Source organism: Triplophysa rosa, linkage group LG25, assembly GCF_024868665.1.
Source record: "Triplophysa rosa linkage group LG25, Trosa_1v2, whole genome shotgun sequence".
In the NCBI taxonomy this organism is placed as follows: Eukaryota; Metazoa; Chordata; class Actinopteri; order Cypriniformes; family Nemacheilidae; genus Triplophysa; species Triplophysa rosa.
The window spans coordinates 315,308-323,407 of record NC_079914.1 but is presented as its reverse complement, the minus strand read 5'-3'; the positions used below and the strand labels follow the sequence as shown (position 1 = coordinate 323,407).

Below are 8,100 nucleotides of genomic sequence, written 5' to 3'. Positions count from 1 at the left end.
TGCCAACTGATTGTTGGAAACTGACTGAAATCACTCTAGTTTAGTCAGTGGTCATGTTGTTGTTGAGTGGCTCTGTCTCAGGATGGCGCTGTGTGTGATTTCTCACGGCGCTTCTTCCCAAAAGAAGAAATCAAAGGCCGGAAGCGGCGGCTGAAGTGTTGTAACGGGAAGTGAGAAATGGAGGCAGCCGTGTTCATTTTATCCCTTGTTGACTGCTGCGCTTTGATATTTCTCTCCGTTTACTTCGTATCCTTGACTTCACATAAGATTTCGTTTGCCATTTACCCATTATCAGTAATTAGCGGTGATTTCTTGTTGTGTTTATCTCAGCAGTGCTATACTACAGATTGAGACTGAGGGCAGGTCCTGGTTTTGTTGTACTTGATGTACAGTATGATGATTTATCTGTATATAGTGTATTTTCATGCCTTTAACGACTCGCTTTGGCTTTACCATTATGGTGCAATTTAATTTGGATTCAGCTTTCATTTCCTGTATCAGCTAAGACATGACAGATACATATCATATCTTTAATAACAACTTGACAGGTCAATGTCAATATTTGTTATTGATCGTTATTATTGATTTTATGTCTGTGCACTTTTCTTAACTTCATTACCCAGATCATCACTTTATCTGATCTGGAATGTGACTACATAAATGCTCGAGCCTGCTGCTCAAAGTTAAACAAAGTGAGTGACTTTAATAATACATTTCATGCGCAGTGTACATTATACAACAATGAGCCCTGCTTAGTCAAGTGGGGTCCATAAGACTGAGACCACAAATCTGAGATTGAGGTTGGTTTTCAATTACCAAGAAACATTGAAAGAATATGAAAGAGATAATCAACTGTATTTTGTAAAGCGCACAGTATCACCTATTATAGCCAAATCCACTTGGGGTAGTTGGTTTTAAAGTCTTACTTATAGATGTCTTTGGTTTGCTATTTAATTTTAATACCTGTGACTCGTTTCTGTTCAGTGGATTATACCGGAGATAATAGGCCAGGCTCTGGCGACTGTGTTAATGCTGGTTTCCATGCACTGGTTTGTGTTCATTCTCAACCTGCCTGTGGCAGCATGGAATATTTACAGGTAATCAGTCTGAAACATGCCCTATAGAAAATATACAGAAACCTGAAGAATAACCTAATGACTAACGGTTATTTTTTCCTGTGACCAGATACACGAAGGTTCCGATGGGAAACATGGGAGTCTATGATCCGACAGAGATTCACAACAGAGGTCAGCTGAAGTCCCACATGAAGGAAGCCATGATCAAACTGGGCTTCCACCTTCTCTGCTTCTTCATTTACCTGTACAGGTAATAGACTCCGACTCTCCTGATTTGCATCAAAATAAATTATGCCAGTCTCGCATAGCCAGCCAGTCGGTCCAGACTGCAACTTATTCTGGCTAAAATCCTCTCAGCTAGGAGGCAGTAATAATAAGTTCTAGAATACAACGTTTCAACAATTATTATAGAAATACCACTGAGAAGGGAGAAAGTCCAATGTTCATTGAAAATATGCATTTTCAGATGTATTTGAATAGTGTGAGGGAGACGGCTGATCAGTTACATCATAAATATTTGGCTAACCTCTTCATTTATCCTTCGGTAAGTGAGGTTTAATCTGTAATCACCGGTGTATTTTGCAGCATGATCCTGGCACTGATCAACGATTGACCTGCAGCAGTCTTCCCAACACAACCTGCCAAATCATAAACTGGCCTTTATGTTTTGTGAACAATGCTCTAATCAGAACAACAACCCCATCTCTCCTGAAGACATCATATCACTTATTACATTACAGAAAACTACAACCCAAGCCTGGTGACGTCAAACCCCTGGATGAACTGTGAAACATATTTCATATGGTGTTTTTTGACCATGTAACGTGTTTTATGTGTGAGTTGGACTTGAATGATCTTGCACTGCTTACCAGGGCTGAAGCATCAGGACAATACCACTAGACCCTTGGACCTTCTGCTCGGCAAATTACGGTTTCAGGTCACACTTCAGCCCCAAAACAAAGACAGCTACAAGAAATTCTATTTTACACAAATAAAATAAAGCATATTTTTAAATCCATTAGGAGTGTTGCATTGTGATAATATTTAAGCAGTTTTCCACAAGTTCTTCCTGTAATGTACCCAGTTTTTTTGTAATTCTTTTGTTATAAATAATGTCACAATGCAAAAAAATGGGCTTTATTTTAATGAAGATATAAAATATAGTTTACATTTTGTTCTTATGGTTTTGGGATGAAATATGACCCGTTCTTGACAGGTTTTGTGAGATGACATCCACCTGCATGTGGTTTTGGGGAAACAAATCAATCACTGGATATTGCCTGTATGTTTTTAGTTTTGCAGTTTGATCATTATCAAATTAAGATGGGGTATCAGATTAGCTGTTATGTTACCATACTTTAATTAAAAAAACCTTTAGATGCTTTCCTTGTTTTACGATTTTAGATATAACCCTTTTTGTTTATATATTTTTGGTCTGTTGGCCTAAAAATAAAAAAACCTGTAAATGGGTAAAAAAACAAAACCTGTCAAAAAATATTTCATCAAAAGTGATTAAAAATGTAAAATAACATTTTGCTTAAAGAAAACAAAGCATATTTATGAATAGATTTTTTGTCATATTAAAACTCTATAACTTCATGATGGTAATACACATAATACACATTATAGTAATAAGAGAATGAGATCATCATTGTGATGAAAATACTCAAAATGCTTATAAAATGCTTGTTTTCTTTTAGCAAGGTTTAATTTCTTTCCACCAATTTCTGTAAAAAAATGTTCAAGGTTTATTAATGCTGGGTAACAGACATGGGTGTGTGGTAACCGCTGGTTTTACAGTATATAAGCACTCCATTCCCTTGAAAAACCAACACTACACAGCCCTGGTGATGGGTCTAGCTAAACGGTGTCACATAATTTTACATCTTATTGTATTTTATCAAACAGTGTTGTGCATTTGGCCATCTGTTGAATAGTGCTGTTCAATGGCACATCTCAATGAGTGTTGCATTGTGTCTTTCATTATAGTACCTTGAACCGAAAGAGTATGGTTTGTAAGCATGTACTGTAAGATTGTCTTTTTTTTGCATATTTGCATATGGGGTTTCTTAAATAAAAAATATTAAAGAATTAATGTTACATTTTCTAAAGTTATACTTTCGAGCCATTGCTATGAAAAACAGACAGAATGTAAATCCAGTATGCAAGTGACCACGTTGAACAGTTTAAAACCCTGAATGCTTTATTGAATGTATACATAACACCTCTCCTACATAACATTACATAATAGTACAATCACTTAGAATAATAACACACTGAAATGCAAAACAGATCTCTCAGAACCTGACTGCAATAAACTTAGTCGTTGCCCAGAACTCCACCCAAGGCGCTACTGTTACCCCACTGGCTCATAGCGTTTGCCCTCGTAGCACAAGAAAGTCAAACTAAGACATCAAATAAAACACAAATATTCATAAGATAAAGAAAAGTTAAGTTGCATAAACCAGAACGTACAACACCACAATTCTGTGATATCTTCATGGTTGACTCGCGCATGTGTGAGGGCGTGTTTCTGCATGCACCTGCTTTCTATTTTTTGTTTTCACTTGTGTGCGTCACTCCTTAGTAAGGGAACAGGTTTGGCTGGTCGGGGTACGAGTAACCTGAACAGAGGAGCTTACCTGATGCAGGTGAGAAACGGTTAACATTGTATGGAGGATACATGGCAAAAAGTACACACACATGTATATATCCATTTATATATCTATAGTTTCTTCATTACATATATATATATATATATATATATATATATATATATATGTGTGTGTGAAGAAAAGTCATTACATGAGAAAATCAAAGAAGGTAAAGTTTCTTTCGCTCGATTGAAAGCCTACAACACTCTGAATACCTCAATTATTATATGGTACACATGCGTGTAGTAATGCGTAATAAGGTTCGAAAGTATAAGAAATTCACAAATAGAAAAAGCTGTTAAGAGGCCACTTGCCAAGACATCTTTTATATACGATCATAAGGAAAAGCGATAAAGGAGCGAAACAAATTATAAATCAACTCAAAATAAAAGCGAATAAAACTATGAAAAACATAAGCGATGAGTATTCATATACATATCCAAAAACAATAAAAAAAACATAAAAATGTCAAGAAATGAATGCGATAATGTGAAAAAAGGGAACGAGACCACTGAGGACCAAATAGGGGAATACAATCGCGGTGGAATGGCAGGGGAACGAACATAATCGAAAATAGACCAAACATATTTGGTAGTCCATTCCACGTGCTGGCATACTGTACTTATCGTAACAACACATTTAACATGATCCAAAACTTTCGATTCTTAATTCCCAAGCATCTCTCCAAGAGTAGGAGCCTATACATTCACTGCAAAAATGACCTTAGAAACACCTATTAGCCACTTACAATAGCAAAGTATGCACACGGAAGGCCTTTATTTACATGTGGTGTTAATCTAGAACATGAGATTAGCTCATTTGTTTGTTGTAAGCAGAATGCATAGCATGCTGTAAGTCTAAGCAGGCCTCCATTGACTCAGACATGGCTCGGACTCTCTTGTGGGTTAGTTTTCAACCCTGTTACCAAAATTCCATTGCGACGACTATGTCAGCTCATCTCAAGTATAAAGAAGAATAATTCATCACCTCTAGCAAATCTCTCCCCTCTCAAAATGACCATAAACATTACAGAGTAATAGAATACAGTACCGTAATCAATGACAGAGGGAAAAAAAACTGCAGCTGGGGTCACGTCTGGGTTCTTCTAATCTAAACGAAAGAATGATATCTAGCTGTTAAAAAATGGCTGTAAATTCAGTCGTTTAAAATTTGTGGAGGAAAACGAAAACAATATCGTATATCTCTGCGGGTGAAGATATGTTCAAGCATACATTATCACAGAGGTGGCTAAAAGGGCGCACAAGTTCATGCTGAAAAATATAAGATATGATTTGTTCACCTCCGTCAATGTGGATGTCTTTTGAGACCACATCACTGTTCCGCTCAAATTTTATGGCCGGACATGATTGGAGTTCACACATGCCAGAATAACTTTTTTTGTCTGCTCATTGAGTGAATATTGTACAGAACAAAAAGCGGGCCTGAGGCCTTGATTCGTTCACATTAATAAATTAAAGCCGCAATAAATAATTTGAATGGCGTTTGTTTGTGTGCGTGTGGGTTCAGGAGGCAGTCGTCCACTCAGGATGCAGTGTAGAAAGCTTAGACCGAGGTGGGCGTGTCCTCGGTGAGGCGTGACCAATTCGCGGTGCCACGCGGGTCTGAAGTCAGATGGTGAAGGGCAGCAGCCAGCTTCATTTTATTCGAGTGAAATGGCATCTCTCACTACTAAAGCTGCCGCCCCGCTGAGGGTGGGGGATGTGAAACCGCCAGAAAAAACATCCATCTGCTGTTGCGTTTACTTTATTTTCATCATTCTTCATTCAGAAAGTCTATAGTGTGTCCCACTGTAAATTTTCCAAAGTGGACATCTGCTCCAGGGTCAACATCAACTGTCCATGCTATTGCATTCTACTTGAGAGAAGAGGTAGAGAATTTTACCCAAATATCCCATTCCCTAATTCGGATATCCCAGTCTAAGATAGAAATGCTAGAAACACATTGCGACGCAACAAAACTAGATTGCTCCCATTTAATCAACAAAACAAATAGCAAATACACTTAACCAATTATATTTCATTATTACGGTTGTGCTGTCATACGTTTTAAAACAAAATTAAGTATTTGCACACATTTCATCAATAAAGGTTGACTAATAGACTCTATGCACGATTGCTTCTGCATTTTGTCTCAGTCCGCCCAGTTACATCCAGTGCACGTAGCGTCCATAGGGAACAATGACATTTTCACTCAAGATGCACCTAGGATTACGGTCAATGACGAGAGTCAAATTATTCAAACACTACATCATACATCGATACCCAAAAAGGGGAAAGGCTTCAGGCTATCCGTACAAATATTATAAAACACAAAGTAAACTTTTGCACTTACTTGAGGCTTGATTACAGAGGCACTCACTGATGCTGAGCTGTAGTGCGTGAACGTTTTTTTGTAAACATATCTTTATCACTTGGTGACAAATTACTCAGCCCTATGAGAGCGGAAGTGGCTTAGCTGGCTGAGATTTTAGCGGACGCATGTCATCACCCTGTGTGCATAGAGTCTATTACTAATTGATTATCAATTTCTTACACAACTTCAGTGTAGAATCTAGTGTGACTGTCGATTACTGCATAATCCACACAAATACATAATTTGTTTAAAAAAAGAAAAAACATTTTTTTTGTTTAAACATCCTCTATAATGGGTCTAAAATATACTTCTCTGAAAAGGTATTTAATGTAACACAATGTAATGGCATCGAGACTTAAGTCAATTTATAATTTAAATGGATAGGCTCATACCATTTAGCACTTCTGTCTCCTGAGAGTCCAGAAAAGGGGCAGGACCCCAGACTCTTACAGTGCCGTCATCTGAAGCGCTGGCCATCAGGCCCGGGAGCGCAGGGTTCCAGGTCACGCAGTTCACCGTGCGAGTGTGACCCGTCAGCTCGGCTATGGGAAGCTCGCTACGTTTGTGCCAGATGTAAACTTTGTGGTCTGTAGACATCACACATGTAAGAAAACCCTCATCATCATCATCTGTCATTTATAACGAGATCTACGCACACTTACCTTCACTACCGCTCGCAATGAAGTCTTCGTTATATCCGCCAAAGCAGGAGTGGATGGTATAGAAGCCCTGAGTCACACCTTGATACTTCCTGACTAACACGCGATCCTGGAGGTCCCACAGATGAACTCCCTAAACATGCCAGACGTAAGAAATACCCATGAACATTATGTGTTAGTAAGTAAAACAATAAAACTTGTTTATTTTATTACATTAATACTGACTGCAAGCTTATATCTGGCTATAGTGATTTTTTTTACTGAGTTTACTGAAATATAGCATTTTGTTATTAAAGGGAAGCCTTCATGCAAGAAACAAAATTTCCCCATGTTTTACTCACCATCAAGGAATCCTGATTGAATATGACTTTCTTCTTGAAGAATAATGCAGTCGGAGTTATAATACCACGAATCATTTTACTTCCAAGCGATAGAATGGGAGTGAATGGTGGTCAATTTTTTGAAGCTCCAAAAAGTGCATCCATCGTTCAAATAACTGCTCGACACGGCTCCATGGTCTTAACAAAGGTCTTCTGAAGTGAATCGATGCGTTTGTTTAAGAGAAATATCCATATTGACAGCGCTATTAGCGTTGATGTCTAGCTTCCGTTATCCCTCTGCTGCGCGTGAAACAGAGGATTGTTTTTCTGATGAAAGCTCCTGCACAGAAGAGACGTGCCTGCATCATTTGCCGGAAAAATAAGACTCTGGTTCACGCGCAGCCGAGGGATAACGGAAGTTAGACATTAACGTTAATATCGCTGTCAATAGACGCCTTTACTGTTAGTAAACATTATTTATTTGGGCGGAGCTTAGGTGGAGGCAGAAAGATCCCCCTGACCGCATTACTAATGCTAGGTAGCACGTTTTGTTTGCTTGGGTTTTGACAATGACTAGAAAAAAATCTGATTAAATTTTAACATGTAAAGTCAACTTTAATGCAAGGAACCTGGCTGACCTGTACACGCTCGCTCAATGGATCCAGAGACGAACTGACAGGATTACCTCCAGTTAAGTGGCCTGATATCTACAACTACACCTACCAGACAGAGAAACCAAGCGTGTATAGTAAAGATAAACTGAGAGCTTATACATCTATAGATGCCTGCGCGTACTAACAGTGGAAAACGTTAGCAAATGCATTTACTTGAACACAAACCTGTCACGTAACATGAGCCTTTTCACTGTCCCCTCTCCCTTCATACTAATGCACTCGTGACAACTAAAGAAGAGATGACAAACAGTTTCCTTTATGTTTAGTTTGTGGCCGATAGTTAACAGCAAGTTGTATAACTAACAAAATTAGCTTGCATACCCTATGCGTTCAAAAGTTAAAGC

At 38.3% G+C, this 8,100-nt stretch overlaps 2 protein-coding genes across 4 annotated transcripts in view; one reads left to right on the top strand and one right to left on the bottom strand.

The window, feature by feature from the left end:
* Window positions 1–135: 135 nt before the first annotated feature.
* On the top strand, window positions 136–3,159 carry cnih4 (cornichon family AMPA receptor auxiliary protein 4). Its single transcript, XM_057325801.1, has 5 exons — window positions 136–246; window positions 624–692; window positions 985–1,097; window positions 1,186–1,326; window positions 1,662–3,159. Exons 1-5 carry the CDS (start codon window positions 178–180, stop codon window positions 1,687–1,689), a joined length of 420 nt encoding a protein of 139 aa, XP_057181784.1. The 5' UTR covers window positions 136–177; the 3' UTR covers window positions 1,690–3,159.
* A 682-nt stretch (window positions 3,160–3,841) lies between these two features.
* Window positions 3,842–8,100, bottom strand: part of wdr26a (WD repeat domain 26a) — a 41,923-nt gene continuing 37,664 nt past the window's right edge. Inside the window, exons 12-14 of one of the 3 annotated variants that reach the window (XM_057324901.1) lie at window positions 6,766–6,895; window positions 6,496–6,690; window positions 3,842–6,239 (exon numbers count right to left, since the gene is read on the bottom strand). In XM_057324901.1, coding sequence (XP_057180884.1) covers window positions 6,235–6,239; window positions 6,496–6,690; window positions 6,766–6,895 — 330 coding nt within the window. In that variant the 3' untranslated portion in view covers window positions 3,842–6,234. The remainder of the gene's footprint in view (window positions 6,240–6,495; window positions 6,691–6,765; window positions 6,896–8,100) is intronic. The other 2 variants (XM_057324899.1, XM_057324900.1) reach the window with 2 other exon arrangements.